Genomic DNA, 20,882 nt, shown 5'->3' on the forward strand with positions numbered 1-20,882 from the left:
TGCTAGTTTGTATTTGCTGTTCTTAATGTGAACATATTTGTCCTTGTATTTTTAGCGAATGGAAACAAAATACGTGTTTGGTTATCTGTCAGAAATATCATGTACCTACTACATATTTATAACTTATGGAACTTCATGGAACCAATTCCGCAAATATTTTTATATAAAATTATATTTCTTTTTGTTTTTGAATCACTTATAAAACATTTTTGTGGCAGCTGTACAAAAAGTTGCGGCTTGTCTATCAAATAGGCTAATAATCTGCGATTAAAGCTTAACATGTAGCGCATCAGCTCGTCATTGGGAGGTGATGGGATCGAATCTCAGCTCATAAATAAAGACGCTCAAAATAATCCTAACTGCTACTATATCAGATACGCGAATTGAGAGATAGAGCCTTTGGAAGCTTTGGGCCAAAACAGGCGTAACTCATTATTATGACAGAGGTCGTGTAAATTGCAATCTAAGAGTTGGTTGTAAGTTGGGTGTTACTTAACCTAATACCCCTAGTGTTGTGACTGAAAAGAATATGAAGGCTCCCCTTACTTCTAGGATGTTGGACCTCGAGATACAGCGTCATGGACAACAGGTTCGTCTGTTCAAGGTTATTTTATAGACGAGGTAAATCAAATAGGCTTCACTCCAAATGGTGATTCCTACAAAAAGAATTTAATGAACTATTTGTTAAGGACTTTGTTTAAGTCATAATACTACAGAGTAGCTATGAGTATGACTAAAGTCAAAATAACCTTAGAAACATAACCTAACTAATACATAAACTCAACTTCCAGTTATCTTAATACTTACATATAACAAAGGATATATATTATATATCTGTTTGTTGGAAATCAAAGATCTCGTTAACCGCTAAACCGAGTTGATTATTCTTAATAGAGAAGCTTCTCAATCCACTTCAAAAAATTTAAAGTGCTGGGGTTAACCCCGCCTCCTTTTAAGGTGACCCACGGGGTTAACGTTACATCATGTTTTTATTAAAAAATATATCTATCATATTATAATATTTTTCCTTTTGATTTCCTAGTACAATCTATAATACACAATAGAACGATGTCTGTCTGTGTGTCCGTCCGTCTGTCCCTTAAGATCTCGGTAACCATTGAACTGATCGGATTCTACTCTTCAGGGAATATACCTACTGGTTCTGTGGAGGTTTTAGGCTATTTTCTTGGGATGTGGGACACCCCCAACTCCCCAAAAACATAATAAATCCCCCTCTATTTAGCACGTGCTTGCAGCACCAGAGGTACTTAATTTTTGTATTTTTAAATTACATCTTGGGGCAAAGCCTTTAGATGGGCTAAAGGCGAAGCTGCTAGTTAGAAATAATGTACTATAAATAAAAATATTAAAAAATTGTATAACGTCATGAATTGTATTCTCAAGACCTTTGTTTATTATTCCCATCTCATTTCTATTTCATAAGCAAATACTAAATATAATTAAAAAAATGACTTTTTATAATGCGCAATTTGTGTTTTATATAGCTTCATTGCCCTTACTTTGTAATTATGTATCTTGTGTAGGTAATGTATTGTGTATGTATGTAATTAATTTAACCCTTAACAGTCGGGCCCCTTGCCGCACCTTAATCGGTCGTGGGGGGGGGGGGGAGCGGCGTTTAACGCCCCCTCCCCTATTATCTCAGTCCCTATTAGAGCTAGAGGACTAAAAAATATTGTGCAAGTTCACTATTTGATATTGAATTTCCGGCCTTTAGTAAGTCAAAGTCAATTTTCGCTTCCTTCACCCTTTTAGCTAACAACCTTTGTTTTTAGGTCCTTTTTTACTTAAAAATTTCAAACGGCTGCAATTTTCTTATTTTTAAAGCTAGAAGAACAATTTTTTTTGCAGAAAATGTTTATCTTTAAGTAAATCTTATATTAGAAATATCAAAATAAAAATTTCAGCGGCTGCAGCTGTACTTGGCAGCGTCCAAACGCCGCAGTCGGCGGTCGGCGGGAAAACGGCGGTGGATCTTTATGAAATTTTAATACGTTATGTAGACATTTGAAGTCTCTAAGTAAAAAATTGCGGCCACAGTAGCCTTTTAAAGATTTCTGAAGACCTAGAGGATCAGGACCTGCAGGATCAAACCTGAAATTAACTTGAACACCTGTATTTAATATGAGAATGTACTACTAAAGGATATTTTAGTATTTTGGTAAGATAAAATGCTTTGTTTAAGTCAAAAAAATATGTTTGCTCTTTACCTGGATGACCCTGCCAGGTTTGCTCGCATACTGTGCCCGCCAGGATGGAGATATTAAAAAAATTCCAGCTCTCGGTAACCATTGAACCGATCGGATTCTACTCTTCAGGGAATATACCTACTGGTCCTGTGGTGGTTTTTAGCTATTTTCTTGGGATGTGGAACACCCCCAAACCCCAAAAAACATGTGCCATACCCATACTTAAAAAGTCACTCAGTTTGGGCTCTTTATCTTTCACACAGAGAAAAAAACGGAGGGGAGGGGGCGTTCTACATCTTCCTCCCCCCCCCCCCCACCGTCCGTTAAGGGTTAATCATTAAATATTTAGATATTTGAAATGTATTCATGTTCGTTTTATGCATTTCAATTTTTACCATTTACTGTTTTATTTTGTCTGCTTCTATCAGAGATATTAAGGGATAAGATATTGAATGATAATGTACAACATCAATGATATTAAACATAATTACCCCTTCTGTAGTTTTGATTCTGCTTGTTTGAACCAAGCCATTAAGATTTAATGAAAGTATTTAAAGTTTTGATCCAACGAATGAGAAAACGTGTCCATTAAAATTTGGAGTGGAGTATAATTTGCAGTGCAATCTCTTTTGAAAGATTAATTGTCAATAGTTATTTCTCGCATCGTATTATAAACAGCTTTCCGCGGATATAGAATGTACAATTATAAGATAAAAACTGGTTTTAATCTTATGATTGTACATTTTTATATTCGTAGAAAGCTGGATATAATACGATACTAGACATAGTTTATTCGTATGGATGAGAACCGGTTCCTATCCACCGGATTCGAATGAACACGAGAAAATGTTTTCATGTTATCTGTGAGTGTTATGACCATTTTCGGTCATTTTAAAAGCTAGGCTTTTTCTATCATTAGGGTCAGTCTACCCGTACGTCCGTCTGTAACGGATGGCTCTTATCGTCAATTTAGGCAATAGGCATGTTAGAATTGTGAAACTTTTTATGAGAATTTAAAAAGCATGGAACTTTATGATAGATACTTAAAATCCGTAGGTACGTCCTTTTAAAACAAGCTGATTTGTTACTTTTTGACAACAATTCTTTTTATGATATAATTGGTTTATTCAGTTTTTATGATAAAGATTCCTAGGACAATAAGGTAAAATATTATAAACGACTCATCTCTTTACTAAATGTAAGTATGTCCTGAAACAGTATTCTGTATTTGAGCAATTTTGCAACAAATTTATGTATGTATATACAATATTGTTTAATCTTTTAAATTAATATCCATATTAGTCCTGAACTTCTTTGTTGTTATTGATGTTATCATCCTTGTTATTTTATAAATAACATATCTTACATAAATATCTTTTTTGACCTTTTATCTGAGAACTAAAGATATGTTACCTTTAAAACCTTTAAAAAACCACAAGAAAAATCTCTATGAAAAAAAAAAAAAAGTACTGGATAATGTTAAAACCTTTAACTTAGTTCAAACAAGGATGACTACATCGCTGTGAAAGCGAAGATAAAATAGCATTAATAATAATTGAGTTACAACGCCTTTACTTTTAAATAAAAAGAAAATTTTAGATGTGATACAAAAAAAATCATGTTGTTAATTTTAATGAAATTGCGCCTAATGCAGGATGAGAACTAGAATTTATTGAAGGTAGGCTGCGATCAAAATATTATTTCTAATCCTCTTAGGATTTAAGAATCTAAAAGAAGATAAAAAATAAGACAATCTTATGTTTTTAAGTTTAGCATTAGTACACATTAAGTAAACACATCAGGAAAATCTCTTATAGAAGCCTAAAAAATCATATTTCAGCTGAGGACGGACAGACAAAGTTAATTTTGGAGCAGCATTGATTCTCATAAAAGATAACCGTACTTTTAAAATATTATTTTTAAAAGCGAAGCTTTTCTATAATTAGGGTCGGTCCGTCCGTCCGTCCGTAACGGATAGCTTTTTTCGTTAATTTAGACATGTTAGAATTGTCCTATCGATTTCAAATTTTGCATGGTGATTCCTTTAGTAGTTAGGTACGATTTAGAAAGCGTAGCAACTCTATAATCATTACCAAAATGTCCGTACGTCCATTTTAAACATGTTGATTTTTTTACTTTTTTAAATAGCTTTTTTCGTTAATTTAGGCATGTTAGAAATGTCCTATCGATTTCAAATTTTGCATGGTGATTCCTGTAATAGTTAGGTACGAGTTAGAAAGCGTAGCAACTCTATAATCATTATCAGAATGTCCGTACGTCAATTTTAAACATGTTTATTTTTTTTTCATTTTTAACAACAAATTTATATGTGACCTAATTATCCGATTTGTCTGATTTTTGGTATACTGATTCCTGGGACAACAAAGTACAATATTATAAGCGAAGCAACTCTATAATCAAGTCCTAAAAATGTAAGTATGTCCATAAACATTATCCTGTATCAAGCAGTTTTTCAACAAATTTACTTACAATTTTGCTTTGACTCTTATACATTCGCATTCTAATTATTCAGTTCTGACATTATACAAGTGTTAATGTCCGTTTGTCCTACCGTTTCAGAGCTTCGCTTTTATGAATGTTGTCATCCTTGTTTGTTAAAACACTTTTTACTCTCTTGATTTTATCTCAGTATATTTTTTTAAAAAAGGTGTTAAAAATGAAAAGTATGCATGAACAAAACAAGGACTATAGCATCCATAAAAAAGGGAAGCCCAACAAATCAGACAGGTGGATATCGAATATTACCGAAAATATAATGTTATAGTTATTGATATTATGGAACATGATATTACCAACAACATTGATCTAAGAATCACTTGTCTATTTCAAGAATCTTATAAAAGTCTGGTGTCAAAAAAAATACATAGTTTAATGATCATAAAGCTCGGTTCCTATATCAATGATCAGAGTTCTCCGTAAAGAACAGTCGTACGGATGGACGTTCGTTCCTTAAGTAGAAAAGCTTTGCTTTACAAAAAAGTCCTATTAATGTCAAACGTCATATTACTTTTTTATGATCGAAACAACTCTGTAATACATTCAAAAATAGTAAGATGTTGGGTTTGAATAGGTGATTTAAAATTTTATGGCGAGTTTAGTGTACTTGCTGTGTACTTAAGAACATAAATGTTCTTGTATGATACAATAACTAAATCTCTTTAAAACATTACATCTAAGCCCCTGGCGCCTCTTGGGGCACTTGAGGTGGTGAAGGGTTGGGGAGTCGACCTCACCCCATTTTCAATTTTAGTGTTAAAAAGAAAAAAGTAAAATATTTTTGGGGGTGGGTCGTATTTATCTATGGGCTATTTCTCTTGGGAGGGTGATGGTACCCTCCCCCAAAAATTAAAACTTTCCCAGGATTTATGAGAAGCTATTTTGTAAAGAAGAACCATATCGGTTCAGCGGTTAGCAAGATCCTTAGCTACAGACATATATAAAGACTTGCAGACATTCTGTATTTATTAGATAAGGATAACTTTGCTGCGCTTCTTATAGACATAATTGTCTTTGTAAGGTACAATAGTCAAATCTCTACATCACACTACATAACAAATGTTTTATATTTTCAGAAATGCAGGGGATATTGAATATAAATTATGCTGGTACCCAAAGTTTTAAACATCATATCCAATTTGTTGGTTCAATTACCAAACCAATTACCAAACCATTACAACCAATAATTTGAATTTCAGGAAAGGTAGTTTTGTTTATCATCATTGGGGATTTATATTAATTTATCATCCATTGTCTTATCCCTTAATATCCCTGAATATTTGTTTATCCTTATTGTAAGAGAAGCCACTCTACAAGTCTGTTATCATTTTATCATTCATGACAAGGAAGGAGGGGACATTGTGCTGTTTATTACAATATATTTCCCAACGTTTTAAGATATTATTTTCTTAACCGTTAGCTTATCAAATTTGGGTAATTTTATTGAATTTTGATTGATTGGTTCATAAAGTTGAGTGTCAAAGCGTTTCAACCACTAATCTCTACCTCTACAGGAGGTAGTTTTGGGGATGTACATCAATTTATCGGCAATGGTCTTATCCCTTTAGATACCTGCTTTCATGATTATTCATTGATTTAGAGATTGGACAATGGACGATAAATTAATCTCCATCCTCATTTTGATTTTCATAATTACCCCTTTTAAAGTATAAAATCATTGTTTGAAAAGTTTAAAAACTATTACTTTGTATCCTAATTTAAACGCTTTAATCTAAAATAGATTAAAACCAGCTTACACTAACAACGAAATTGATTCGGGGGGAAAATCACGAAACCTATATGTGATTTTCAGCTGTCATTGGGGGGCAACACTTATTAGAATTGACGACCTGTTTATCTGACCCCAATATATTATTTATATTTATTTCGCTTGTTGGCTATACCTTATCACTGGATTAAAACCTGCCTAAAACCAAAAGAGAGCTTTATAAAGGAGTTATTTACAATAGTATTTGGTACATTTTTTCTAATAAAAGCTACTATTGGAAATAATTCTCCTTGTTATTTGTTTTATTCATCAATAGAAAAATAAAAAAATTGTACACCTTAGTTTAATTTTGCCTTTAGTTATATTTTATTCAGATGTTAATTTTGTCACTACAATAATGAATTGTAAATAGCTATTTACTGCTTCGTATTATTCATAGCTTTCCGCGGACAGTAAAATAAAATAATATAAGATTAATTCCAGTTTTGTTAGCCCTGAGGGTCCGAAGGTCTGGGCTAACAAAAGTTACCCTTCGTTTCAATGTGATTTTTAAAAAAGAGAAAGAAACCCAAAATTAGTTTTAAACCTATGAGATGCTACATTGTAAAGGAGAAACATATCGGTTCAGTGGTTAGCAAGATACTTAGATACAGAGATAAACACACATAGACATCCTATTACTATAATGATTATCTAATCGCAAGCCCCCGCCGCCGAATTTTGGAAATCCGCAAAAGTGGCAGTCGCATAATTTAACATTTCGCAGCCAAACAAAACTTTTCTGTCAATCTTTAAAGCTGGTACGTCCAGTCTCAGCAGTAGCCGCCAGCCAGCAATCCAAGAATGAGCCGCCATAGCTGAGCTGTAAAAAAAATAGCAGAGCTTTTTAAAAAAACTTTTAAAAGCTAAAAAAGTGTTGGTTTAATGTCATATTTTTTATTATTAGATAATCAAGCAAACACCCAAAAATGCATAGTTTATCAAGATTCCTCTTTAAAGGTAAAAGTATATTTTTGATGATATTTTCTCATGGAGAGAAAATTTCAAACTTCAAAATTATGGGGGTACCTAGTAGGCCTCCAAATTATTATTTTTTTAAAGGGGGGAGGGTCACCTCTTTACCTGCCGCTCCCCCTCCCATTGGACGTCCTTGTGAACAATCAACAGGCAAACAGACGTTCAATGAATTATAGAGTAGACATTGTCACATTTGTTTGATATTGAAATCAGAATAAAACTGCAAGAAATCTCATCCGAGAAAATCACAACGGCTTATGACATATGGGTAGATTTACACAGTACTTTGTCAAATACTCTAAAGTCTTTTTTCATCAATAGCAGCCGAGAAAATCCAATTTTCCCCAAATTTTTGTCTTACATACGGTCATACAACAATTGAAATGATATTATAAGTAAGATGTGTATTTTGTATAAAGATTATTCTTTCTTCTATTGTTTTTTCTCTTCTTATATAAAAATATTTCTCATTTTATTTTTAACTTATTCCAAAATCTATATTCTAAAACCTTCCTTTTTTTCTCTTTCTGATTTTAAAGTGCCCCTTATTTTGTTACCATTGGTATATGTTATATTTCGCGCTCATTTTTTTTCAACGTCATACTCTAAAAATATTTTGTATTTTACAACTATGAGGCTATTTGTAACCTAAATTCAAATGCTTAACATGAGTGAGTTTAGAGTAGCGAATAAATGTGTCAGCTAATTTTGAGTTAGACTATTCCATCGCCCTCCCCCTCTCTCTCTTTCCCTTTCTCTTGTATTCCCATTGGATAGAAATCAGCTGATTTCATTCTCTTGTCACTAAATGCGGGAAATCACATTAAAATTGCGGATTTTCAAAACCAATATCTTGTTGTCCTATTATGAAAATAAGGACTTCAATCAAACTAGATATATTAGAACCAAAACATTACTTTTGGCAACAGACACTAACGAAAGTCGAAAACATGTAACTTATAAAACTTGATATGTTATAGTAACTTCTAGATATTACGAGATTATTCGGTTATTATTGCTCGTTATTTAGTCATTTTCAAAGTTTTAGTTATTAGGTTGTGTTGCTACATTGTGTTTTATATGATTTTAAGTTATTGAAGAGAGTTTTACTTTGAATTAGTGATTTAAAAGGTGAAAATATATACATTTTATGTTTATTTAGAGGAATAATTACCATTTTTTTAGAAGTACAGTTACACTATAATTAGATTATATGTCGTGTATAATTAATCGGAACCTTTTGATTGCATAACGTTTTTCCAAGGCCCAAATTGCGTTTTAACTGTTGTTCAATGTTCATGGCCAACACATATCTCCGTCCTCTCCACTTAGCTTTAAGTGTAACGCGCTTGGCATAGCAGCAATTGATAACATTTATTATCGTAACGTGACTGTTTTAAAATTTTTAATATAGCTTGTTAAATCATGCTACATATCGTAGAAATTTTTATTATTATCATTATAGAAATAAGATAAGAATAATTTGATTCCGTTCTTTTTTATCAGTACAGCTTTTCTATAACTATAATCGTTTATAAATCGTTATAAACTAATATCATTACGTACATTTTTAAAATTTTCGGTAAAGTTATCGATCAAGTATATATATATCTGGTAATATGTACTATATATATATATGTATTATGTACTCGAAAAATTTTTTTTTACTGTTATATTCCTTAATGTACCTAGCAATATTTTTGATTTTTCTTGTCATTTTTAATAATGTTATTTAAAGATAACACTTTATTTTGAAGGCCATTAAGTTATTACGGTTTTAAAGTATATTTATTAACGTATACGGTAACTACCTAGACGTACTATTTTTGAGATCAGACTGAGCAAGCATCTTCTTTCTATAGATTTTTTTCTTGGTGGTGTATTTTTGTTTTACGATATATGCATAATTCATATATGATATGATTTTTTTCTGTCTTAATTGGGCCGTGTAACACCTGCCATATCCACTGCGGCCAATGTAAGCTGATAGTTTTTCCATAAACTTTCAGTGCTTTTCATTTGACTTAAAGTTGGCCGATTTTAATTTTTAAAGGCGAAGCTTTTATATAATCAGGGTCCGTCCGGAAAGGATAGCTTTTTTCGTTAATTTAGGCATGTCAGAATTGTCCTATCGATTTAACATGATTATTTTTAACTTTTATATAACCAATTTTTGTGTAATGTCATTATCTGATGTATCTGATTTTTGGAATACTGATTCCTAGGACAACGAAGTACAATTTATATGCGAAGCATCTCTATAATCAAACTTATTGATAAAGAATTTTTCTATCAAGATATAATAAAGGTCCGAGATGGATTTTTAATCTGTAATACTAATAGAGAATAGCTTAACCCTCCCTAGAGAATGAGATATTGTCCTTGGAACACTCCTTCCACCTTTTATTTAATAATGCTATATATTCGCCTTTTTAGGGAGTGGGGTACAGCTGCCAATATCAAATTAGTGAATCGTTCCACCAAATTATTATAGAGAATCTACGCTCCTAAAGTCATCACGACCTAATCTTCTAAATCTGGCTCACGCGCGTATGAAAGCCCTCTGTGCGCTATCACGCACACAAACACGCTTACACACACACACACACACACACACACACGATTACAATCAAACAAAAGGTACGTTTATGCATATATACAATACATGATGGAGTGTGCATTGTCTTCCGCATATGATATGATATCAAACTTGCCTAGTTTTTCACATTCGCCAAAAAAAAAAAATTCTTTTATAATAGTAACAGGATGTCTGTTTGTATTAAAGGATCTCGCTATCCGCTGGACCGATAAGTTTCTCTTTGACAATAATAGGTCCATCGAATTTTCATACTTAACTATAAAGGATTTTCTATAAAAGTCGAATTGGAAATGGCCCCCATCTTAAGTGTCTTTCGATGTCTTTCTAGGGGTGTAGCCACTAGTAGCAAATTAATAAGCATGGATTTTAAATGATGAGAAGGTTTGTGCTGTTGTAGTAATTTCAATCTAAAATGATTTTTTAATGTGCGGATGTTAATACACATAATATGATATCAAACAAACATGTTTTATTTGCTTTGTATTGGCGAAAAAAGGGATGGTAATATTTTGAAAATAATAACTTTAGCTAAAGCTATAGGTAATTTGTTTTTGATATTACCTATTAAATTAATGAATACTTTTCTGTCTCGGGTTGTTGTAAATATTTAGGAAAGAAGGGGTTGTTGATTAATATAAACGATAATTTCCCCCCCTGAAAATTCCCTAAATTCTGAACCAACAATAAACTTTAATGAAAAATTTTGAATTATCAGCCTACCTACACATGAGATCTTAATGTACATGGACGGACAAACATTCTGAATCTTTATTATCTGTATAGGATTGTCAAAAAATGGTTAAATTAAATCTTAATTTTTTGGCTACATTTTTGTTTCTCTATGTCCCTTATTTGAAATGGCCAATATTTTAAAGTCATACTTCTGATCATTGTTAAGTTATGTATCATAATTGTCGTTTTAAATTCAAGCCTTCGTTAATTTTCTGATTAATATATATGTAGATATTTTTACATTAAAATGTACTATTTCTTCTAAAATAATGTTTTCAAACTAACTTTGTGGCTTATGATTAAAAAGGGAGAGGATTTATAAAACCAGTTAGATGTATTCAACAGCAACGATTCTTTTTGTAAAGCCTAACTTTTAATTCAGTGGTAGGTACCTAGTTTGTTTAAAATTTGCATATCTAATGTTTGCTTTTAAAATATAAAGACTTTCAAATCATACTCTTTTAGGTAGGTAGGTATATATTTTGATATATTATATCCTTTTTTGGAGGGTTGTGGTATCCTCTCCCCAAAAAAGAAAACCTCCAAAAATAGTAAGGATCGTTACATTTACAAATCACATATTTTTAAGTCATAAAACTTTCTATTCTACGAAGAGAATCTAAGAATCTAAACTTGTAAATTTATTTTTAATTTTTTTTTATCTTTTTGCTTAATCATTCTTTTTATATACTACCTAGCGGCTTGGTCCCTAGCATAAATATTCGAAGGGATATGAAAGGGTAGAGAAATAGTCTATAACCATTAAATTTACCATACTATAAAATAGCCTAAAACCATCCTTGAACCTATGAGAAGCTTCACTGTAAAGGAGGACCATATCGGTTCAGCGGTAAGATAGATCCTTCGCTACAGACATAAAATACTTACTATTTTATATAACTAGCGGCTTCGCCCCTAGCCTCTAGGGGCTTTGCCCCAAGAAGTATTTAAAATAAAAATATAAAAAAAATAAAAATTTTCTGGTGCTGCCAAATTATGTGATGTAACTGCCTAAAAACATTTTTTTTTTGGGGGGGGGGGATTTTTATTTTTGAGGGGTTGGGGTTGTCCCACCCACCAAGAAAATAGCTTAAAACCACCACAGGACCAATAGGTATATACCCTGAAGAGTAGAATCAAATCGGTTCAGTGGTTACCGAGATCTTAAGCTTCAGACGGACAGACAGACATCGTTCTACTTTGTATTATAGATAGAATTCGGTATGGCAGCATTAAAAGTACCAGAATCCTAATATTTAACCAAAGTTCACGCAGGATTTTTGACTTAGCGTGTACACAGACTACACAGACACACACACACACACACACACACTCAAGCACACAAAAGCCATGATAAAGGCGCTGTGTGTGGCTCAGTTCTAAATTGTCTGTCAGTGTGCATAGCATCAGTTAGTTATAACAGTTATATATAACTTGAAATAACAAATCTTTTGTGCTTTTTATTGTTCAAAGATCTTTGACTTTTAAAAAGGTAAACTTTAGATGTTTAGTAGCGTAGCTACCCTATAACTAGATTAGTTGTGTGTCCGTCTATTAACTGGAACAGTTTTGTTTATTTTTTTTTAACATCAGTAGAATTTCTGTCCGTCTCTATGTCCACTAATATCTTATAAACGGCTAAACCAAACGTTTAACAATTTATGAGGCAGTTTTAGGTTATTTTTAGGACTGTTTTATTGTTTAAGTTCTAAAAGAAATATTACCTACTCCACCCTCAAATATAGAATTGTCTTTGAAAAAATATGAGCGAGTATACTGCACTCGTCTAGAGGCGAAGCCTATAGTACATTTAAAAGTAAACTTGTAAACATTTTATTTGCCAAAGTATATCTTAATCTTATGAAATGTTCAAAATTGCATAAGGATTTTACTATACAAAAGTATACACTACACTACATTTAAAATTACGATGTTAAAATTATGTAAGTATGATTTATAGGGAGGGAGAAGACATTAATGGATAAATAAATCTCTAGCGTTATTAAGCAACCAAAGGAAGAAATTTGCAAAATAATTTTTTTTCATTGTTTTATCCCTTCTCTGGTGTTTTTAAATCTTGTTTTGTTCTCCCATAAAGATATCTTAAGTTGCTAGGTATATTCTTATAAGTTGCATTGTAAAGGTCAGGTTGGGACTCCCCCCCCCCCCCCCCCTCCACAAAAGAATATAGTTTCAAAAAGTAATCATTTGATAAGCCCTAAGTTGTGATGCTTAAAAGTAGACAAATGTACATTCTGACATTGCTTAAATTTTTATGTTTTTATAAACCTGCTAAAATACAAAAAACAGGGATTGCAATTTCTTAATAGTAAAGACATCTATACGAACATAAACTTTATAGATGTCTTTGGCTGGTTTTAAGCTTTTTTCTCGTATTCATTCGAATCCGGTGGATAGGAACCGGTTCTCATCCATATGAAAAAACTATGTCTAGCATCGTATTATATCCAGTTTTCTACGAATATAGAAATGTACAATCATAAGATTAAAACTAGTTTTTTTAGCCGGTGCCTTCGGCACCACGGGGCTAAAAAAAACTAGTTTTAATCTTTTAATTGTATATTCTATATCCGTGGAAAGCCGTTTATAATACGATGCCTGAAATAACTATTCCTTACCTCCCCGCCCGCCCCTTTATGGAATTAGGCTGTTTATCAAATGTATTAATGATTTCAGTGCAAAAACTCTTAAAAATCATCCATATTGAACATTAACTAGACACTACTGGTTATAACCTTAATAGTAATCACTCAATTCTAAATGTTAAGCTAGAGGTATTTCATACATTTTTTTATAATTTAAAGCTGCCCTAGATTGATATAAGAGCGAAAAAAACTTTCATTTTAGAATTTTCTAATTAATTTAAAACCTTCCGTAAAGATACCTATAACAATTTGGTATAAATAGTTTTAACTAACCGAAATTTTAGCATCTTATCAAACTTACTGACGTACATACCCTAAGTGTGGGAAAGCTTCCTTTTTAAGAATAATCAATGAATAATTTTAGAATAAAAGAAGGCTTGAAATGTGTTATTAAATGCACATGATTCAACATGCTGTTATATTTTTGCTGAAGGCAATGTAGATAGTGTTTTCTTATGTCAACATATAAATATTTGTTTTTTAGTAGCGCAGCTCAGAGAGAGAAGGGATAATGGGCTGTTTATTACACTAGTCCCCGAAGTTTTATAATAACGTTTTCTTATTAGTTAGCTTCCAACTTTGGGGCCTTATTGAATTTTGATTGTCTAGTTCATTAAATTGAGTGTTCATACGTTTCAAGTATAAATTTTAATCTACAGAAAGGGTGATTTGTGTATCACCATTTGGGATGTATATAAATTTATCGGCAATTGTCTTATCCCTTTTGATCCCTGAACGCAGCTACTCTTTATCTATGTTATAATTCTACTTTCAATCATTTTGGGTCTATTCTGAAATATCATAAGGACATGTTATATTTTAACTTTAGGCAATGTAAAATTATTTTTTTTATTATTTCAACATGTGAATCGTTAGTGTCTTGAATTTTTATTCTACTTTTTCGAATCATAATTCTTATGTACAACGTTCTTCGTCTGGTAGCTTTTTTTCTTTGAAGATTTATTATTAGAAGAAAGATTTTTTTCATTATATAATTAACAATTCCTCTATTTTTGTTTTTAATGCAAAGTATACCTAATGATTTGTCATACACATAAAAAAGCCAAAGTCTAAAAGCTTTATAACAACATCTTTTATAACTACTAATAAAAAAGTTAGCGGTTAAAAAGATTTTCTTTAGAAAAAATTATCATTTTATAAATGATTTTTCTGGCAATGTTAAATAAACATATTTACTCTTAAAGTTTAATAAAACCTGTTTTAATATTTTTCATGGAATCGTTGCCCCTTTACATTGCAAAGGCGCGCTTTGCAATCATATTCAGGGACATAGGGATAAGACATACATAATATAAATAATTCTCCACCCACGTAAAATAAAGGCTTTTTTTATTGGTAAAACATAGTCAATTTATTTGGTATAATCTGATGTTTTATGGATAAAAGTGATAAGACAATGGCCAATAAATTAATGTACAACCCTAATGATGATACACAAAATTACCCCTTCTGTAGATTGTAATAAGTGGTTGAATCGTTAGAAATGAAACAACTAATCAAAATTCTCTAAAGTACCCAAAGTTTTTTGCCAACAAATAGGAAAACGTTCTTATAAAACTTTGGGGACTAGTGTAATAAACAGGAATACTTAAAAGATTATGAAAGGTATGTTAACAACTTCCCACCTTTTGGATTAAATTGTCAGGGTAAAGGATCCTTCAGGTTTAATAACTTTTACCCTCAATTATATTTATCTATGTACTAAATGAGTAATTTTGTGGGGGGATCGATTAATCTACCATCCATTGTCCTATCTGTATCTATAGAAAGTTTTCTGGATAAGACAAACTAATTTTTCCCTTTCTTCCATGAATTATATTTTTGAATTTATATTAAAAAATAATCTTCCATTGTCATATCTCTTTATCCCTGAGGTTAAGATAGTCATGTTAAGGCAAGGCAATCCTTTTTTGGGATTTTGGTAACTTTAGTACGTTATAAAACCTTTATAAAGTGGTTATTTCAAAATTTCATTGTTAACAAGTTTAGTTTAGTTCTATTAGTTAGCTTAAACTGTTTATAAGGTAGAGAGAGAATAGTTGAGGTAGATAAAAACAAGTTGAGATTTTATACCCATGTAATTTTAAAATGTTTTTGTTTGTTTCAGATTTAATATAAAATGTTGATTTAGGCTTTACCAAATTAAACTAAAAATTAGAGACTAAGGTCATGGAATCAAAATATGCGTTCTCTCTAGGATTTTTTCCACGTAATCATGCCCCTAAATGAAAAAATCCTTAATAAGAGAAGCTAATTAATATATATTTCCAATATTTTCAGGATTCATAATTGTTAGGTATATTACTTATTGCGTCAAACAGTTTACTAAGAATACTCGATTCTTTTTATTTAATAAATATTATATTTATAATACACATTTGGAAGAATAATCAATCCTAGTCGTTATGCGGGTCAGCCTATTCTAGCGCACGTGAAATCGCATGAAAGTGTCACATAAAATAACTTCAATTGCGCGTGTGTGTGTATGTGTGTGTATGATGCCTGTTACCTTCTGACGTCATTTTTTTCTCGAGGATTTTTAGGTATCAAAGTATCTTTACAAGTTTTTATGTTGATTTTATTGTATTTTTTTGCAATATGCTTTAATTCACAATAATATAATGTTTTTAAAATCTGCCAATAATTTTTTTGCTTTTTTCATTCTTTTGCTTTGCTTTTGTCTGACGTTTTCATCCTTGTTTTTTTTCTTAAGCAACATTTTAAGTTACCTATTTTTACAATTTATATTATTGTTTAATAGTCGACATGTGGATAAGTAACATTTATAAAATAAGGTTATTTTTATATTTTAAAAGCTTTTCTTTGTTGCAATAGTTTTAAGATAGGTAATCTTTTAGGTTTTTTGAAGTTAAGGAAAAGTACAATGAGCAAAATTTAGATTTAAGAATTTTGTGCTTTCATTTTGAAATGTTCACTAATACACTTGGAGGACAGGGAAATTTTTAGGCGATTTTAAACATTTTATCTCATTTTTTTTGGCTTTGTCTTTTAGCATACAAAGGCTTTGCATTCGATGGGGGAGGTTAGTGACATATAAAAGTTGCCAAAAACCACCCAAAAGGCTTACCCTTAAAACCGTCCAGGGTTCTATGTAAAGCTTCCCTTAAATGGAAAACTCAATTGGTTAAGTGGTTAACGAGATCCTATTATATTCTGGGAAACTAGTATTGGTCCTTAGCAGGTTTTAGGCCAAATTAAAAAAAACATTAGATACCTTTATGATAAAAAAATCTGTAAATTTGTCCCCTTTCCTAGGATTACTTATGTTAGCCTGTATATACAAGATTTCTCCCAGTTTCACGTGATAATTTTATGTACATTGAGTTTTCAGGAGACATTTTGACTCTTTTTATCAATGTTATTTCCCAAATTTAATCTTCCCCCCTAAGAGTTAAACATTTAAATTGGGTTAAGATTAATTGACTGCCTATTATCCTATCCCTGAAAAGAACATGATTATTTCAAAATAAAAAAATCATTACAATAATCAATTTTGTTAATGAGTGGAATCAAGTTACCAGGAATATTGCACCTGAAGTCAAAATATTATTCCTCCTTGCACATAATAGGTATATAAAAAACTAAATCAACATTTTCTGTTTTGATAAGGAAAAAGTGAAAAAAAATATTTTTTTTTCCGTAGCCATATCCTTCTAATTTAATGAGAAAGCCTTTAGCATAGGCATAGTACGAGAAGAGTTAAATTACATGGCAATTTTGGAAAGGGCTAATAATTTATGATTTTTGTTTTAAACGCAGCTTCTTTATGCTTGGATTGTATTTTACTCTCGTGAAATTGTGTTTAAATGTAATTGTACAAGCAAAAAACACATTCTTTTGAACTCTAACATTATGCTTAATTGTTCAAGTATTACATTTACCCAGATATCTAAAGGGATAAGACAATGGATGATTAATTGAAGTACGTTACATTCTCTATGATGAAGAAATTACCCCTTTTGTAGATTTATACAATAGGTCTTAGAGGTTGGAAAATCAAATGCAATTTTGAGATAACAAATTAAGATTTATAAGTTTAATAAGCAGAATTACAAAATTAAATTTATCTCAATTTTCCAAAATTCCTATACATTTTCCCTCTGAAATTGTCAGAAATCCCTGACATCGTACAGGCTACAGTATACTTAAAAATTGAACATGTTTATCTATCTATCTATGTAATATATACTCTTATTCAGTCAAGTTCTAAACATTCTACTGTGAACAGAAATATTCAATGTATTTCATGTGATGGTGTTTATTTAAAATTACTTATTTTTTTCATATAAAAAAAATCCTCCAATTTAATTTGATAAATCTACAAATCATAAATTTTTACTAATAATTTTAGATTTACTTGTTATCCTTTTATATCAATTGAAGTTTAGGAAGGGAGAGGACTTTGGAGTGTAAATTACAATGGTACCCAAAGTTTTATAATTACGACATGTTATTGTTTGCTATAACCCTTTAGATACTTTTATTTAATTTTGATTTTTTTTTCAAAACTAACAGTTTATAAACTTTTCAACCAATAATTCTAATCTACAGAAGGGGTAATTTTGTTTATCATATTTAGGTTTGCATTTTACTTCATCGTCGATTGTCTTATCCCTTCAGGATCCCTGTACAAAATATTCTTATGTTAGTTGCTTATTTCAAGTATTTCTGTGAGATAATGTGAGTATTACATGTTTAGTGACTTAATTCTAGCCCACACGAAACTATATAAGTTATGTATCGCATCGTATTATAAACAAATTTCCGCGGACATAAAAATATACAATTATAAGATTAAAAACAGTTTTGAAACCCAAGATGCCATAGGCACGGGCTAACAAAACTGGTTTAAATAGGTATTATGATTGTACATTTTTATATTCGTAGAAAACTCGAAATAATGCGATGCAAATCAAATCATAATTTTTCAGTATGGCCTAGAACCGGTTCTAATCCACCGGATATTTATCGGTTTGGAAGCGATACTGGAAACATCCTTATATGATTACAGGATTTTATTCAGCTAGTTTTATTCATATCATGTGTAAGATCAGTCATCAAAGTAGAGCTTGTGTTTTATCCTGTTACATAAAGTAGTAAGGTTAATTTGTTTGTTGTTTTAGAGCTCGTTAACCGCTATACTGAAAAAAAATACATTTAGAGAAGCTTCTTATGGCTTCAGATATGGTTTTAGGGCATTTTATTTATGAATCAAAGGAACAGTACCTATAAAAGTAGAATAGGTGACTGTTTCCCTTAAAGAGCCTGCCTAGTATTGTTATAAAGCTGTATTCTTTTTATATACTTATGGATTACTGCCATAGACGTAAACACTAAACATTCTTGTTTTACCCTTAATTTTGTAATTCAGTCAGTTGTCTTTCAAGTACGATCTATTGTTTTCATTTTTAAAAAAAAGTATTTGTTAAAGTAACTCTTAACTTGTAAATTAGCTACTTTACCCCAGCTTTAAGGGGTTGAAAATGGCTTAGAAGCTTCTAGTTCTTATAATAAGACTGCGGTTTAGCAAATTCTAAAATACAAACATACATCTAATCACCATAGTGAAGAAAAAAAGATTTACGACTTAATTTGAAATGAAATATACGTGTTTAAAATGAAGTATATGCTTCTTAGAAAGCCATGTAGTATACTTTGTACATTTTGGTGATCAATTCTAGGCTTTGTTGTTTTGTACATATTATTCAGATTTACATTTGGGTTTTATAGACGAATATTACTTAACCAAAAATGTATAGGAATATGTATTTTACATAATTTACCCTTTCTGTAGGTTTAAACTTTAAGAATTTCTTGAACTGCCCAAAGTTGATCATTGCAAAATGCTTAAATGCAAACATATAGTACATTTTAAGAAGCGCAGCTTCTCTAGAATTCCAATAAATACAATAACTTAATTGTGTGTTAGTCCATATGTTAGACTGTAGTTTAATTTTGGGTATAGTCCCTCTCGTGACAACGCCTCTATTTTCCTAATGGCTTTTGATAGGTTATATTAGGTTAGGTGTTTGCCCCGCAGGGGCTAGAAATAGCTACTGTATAAACTCCCCTTTAGAGGCGTTGCCACGAAAGGGACTATACCCGAAATTTTTTGTCATCTCGGCTGCTATAAGATGTAGATGTAAACATTTTTCAATAATGCATTTCTCTTTTATATTAAAGTTGTCATCCTTGTTTTTAAAAGCGAAGTTTTTCTATAATTAGGGTCGGTCCGTCCGTCCGTACGTCCGTCCTTAACGGATAGCTTTTTTCGCTAATTTAGGCATGTTAGAATTGTCCTATTGATTTCAAACTTTGCATGGTGATTCCTTTAGTAGTTAGGTACGATTTAGAAAGCGTAGCAACTCTATAATCATTACCAGAATGTCCGTACGTCCATTTTAAACATGTTGATTTTTTTACTTTTTTAACAAATTCTTATGTGATCTAATAATCCGATTTATCTGATTTTGGTATACTGATTCCTGGGACAACAAAGTACAATATTATAAGCGAAGCAACTCTATAATAAAGTCCTAAAAATGTAAGTATGTCCATAAACATTATTCTGTATCAAACTGTTTTTCAACAATTTTACTTACAATTTTGCTTCGACATTTATACATTTATATTCTGATTATTCAGTTCTGACACTATACAAATGTTAGTGTCCGTTTGTCCTACCGTTTCTGTGCTTCGCTTTTATGGATGTTGTCATCCTTGTTTCCAAGTATATACCTATAAGGTTTTATATAAAGGTTTGGTATCTGGTCTAAATTGTCTAGAATATACTTAAACAAACATATTTTAAGTCCTTTGTTAAGAAAAACTTGTTAAGATTCAAATAATAATAAAACCATTTAGTTTACAGTTGTATAGGTAACCTTTAATTCATCATTTTTATAAAGTTTGGAAATATCTGGATATATGCTGTTTTTTGTTGTTTGTTTGTTTCAGGGGTCTAAAGGGATAAGACAATGGCCGATAATTAATGTACATCCCCAATGATTACACACAAAATTTCTCCTTTTGTAGATTAAAATTAGTGGTTGAAACGTTTGAACATCCAACTTAAAAAAACCAACCAATCAAAATTCAGTAAAAGTCCCCAAATTTAGTAAGCCAACGAATAAGAAAACGTTTTTGTAAAACTTTGGGGACTATTGTAATAAACAGACTTTTATCCCCGGACCCCTATACTATTAATCAATAACTTTTTCTTTCTCATTAGGTAGTTGCTTTATGCTTATGTACCTAATAGTTACTGAAATCCAAATGTATGGTATTATTCCAAATGACGAACACATCCTAAATGTAGAAAAGCTTCTCTTTTAAAATTCGGAAAAAAATTATTTTTCTTTACAAAAGTG

At 31.2% G+C, this 20,882-nt stretch overlaps 1 protein-coding gene across 5 annotated transcripts in view; it reads left to right on the forward strand.

Moving 5' to 3' along the window:
• Positions 1 to 7,391: 7,391 nt before the first annotated feature.
• The window catches only part of Alas (5-aminolevulinate synthase), a 31,713-nt gene continuing 18,222 nt past the window's right edge, over positions 7,392 to 20,882 (forward strand). For 3 of the 5 annotated variants that reach the window (XR_013874939.1, XR_013874940.1, XM_080148313.1), the window contains exon 1: positions 7,392 to 7,455. Coding sequence is in view for 1 of the 5 variants with exons in the window: in XM_080148313.1 (XP_080004439.1) it covers positions 7,425 to 7,455 (31 nt within the window). In the remaining 4 variants the exon portion in view is untranslated. Of the gene's footprint in view, positions 7,456 to 8,478; positions 8,605 to 12,161; positions 12,297 to 20,882 lie in introns of those variants that run through there. The other 2 variants (XM_080148315.1, XM_080148314.1) reach the window with 2 other exon arrangements.

The sequence above is a fragment of the Acartia tonsa genome, chromosome 14 (genome assembly GCF_053477335.1).
Source record: "Acartia tonsa isolate MP-2025a chromosome 14, ASM5347733v1, whole genome shotgun sequence".
NCBI classification, from domain to species: Eukaryota; Metazoa; Arthropoda; class Copepoda; order Calanoida; family Acartiidae; genus Acartia; species Acartia tonsa.